The sequence below is a fragment of the Cyphomyrmex costatus genome, unplaced genomic scaffold (genome assembly GCF_001594065.2).
Source record: "Cyphomyrmex costatus isolate MS0001 unplaced genomic scaffold, Ccosl1.0 scaffold2131, whole genome shotgun sequence".
NCBI lineage: Eukaryota > Metazoa > Arthropoda > Insecta > Hymenoptera > Formicidae > Cyphomyrmex > Cyphomyrmex costatus.
In genome coordinates this window covers 1-765 of record NW_017276183.1, presented here as the reverse complement: position 1 = coordinate 765, position 765 = coordinate 1, and the positions used below count along the sequence as shown (strand labels likewise).

General features: G+C 47.8%; 1 protein-coding gene across 1 annotated transcript; it reads left to right on the top strand.

Annotated features, from left to right (window-relative positions):
* Positions 1-24: 24 nt before the first annotated feature.
* LOC108773541 (uncharacterized) lies at positions 25-748 on the top strand (the record flags this gene model as incomplete). The annotated part of the gene is made up of 1 exon (XM_018539378.1): positions 25-748. A coding segment is annotated over exon 1 (724 nt), but the record flags the coding sequence as incomplete, so codon positions are not given.
* Between the last annotated feature and the right edge of the window lie 17 nt (positions 749-765).

Genomic DNA, 765 nt, shown 5'->3' with positions numbered 1-765 from the left:
CAGAATTCCATTTTCGGCTGGATCATGTCTGGTCCGATTTCGACGAGTTCGTCTTCAAACATGTCTAACGTGACAGTTAATCATACCACGTTGCACGACAATCTCGATGACGAAATTCGTCAGTTCTGGGAAGTCGAAGAACTTCCGCAAGTATCATACCTCACTCCTGAGGAACAACGTTGTGAGGAACATTTCCGAGCAACTCATTCTCGTGACTCGAATGGACGGTACGTCGTACGGCTACCGTTCAAAGCCAATCCTCCGATTGCAATCGGCGAATCTCGTCACATCGCCTCATCACTTCTTTCACGGCTTGAAGGCCGTCTTCAAAATAAAAGGGATATCGCATCCGAATATCGAGAGTTCCTACTGGAATACGAAAATCTCGGTCATATGAAGAAAGTAGACGAACCCGTCTCTGCTTCACAATCAGTTTACATCCCGCATCATGCGGTGATTCGCGAGCATAGCAGCACCACGCGGTTGCGCGTCGTGTTCAATGCATCTCAGTCGACATCGAACGGCTCTTCACTTAACGATCATCTCATGATCGGTCCTAAGTTACAAACCGACCTTCGTTCGGTAATTCTTCGATGGCGACAACATCGTTATGTTTTCACTGCCGATATCGCAAAAATGTATAGGCAGATTCAAGTCGATCCGCGCGATCAAGACTATCAGCGCATCTTATGGCGTTCTTCGTCATCCGAAGCGGTGCAAGACTACCGCTTGCTTACTGTTACTTACGGTATGGCGTGTGCTCCA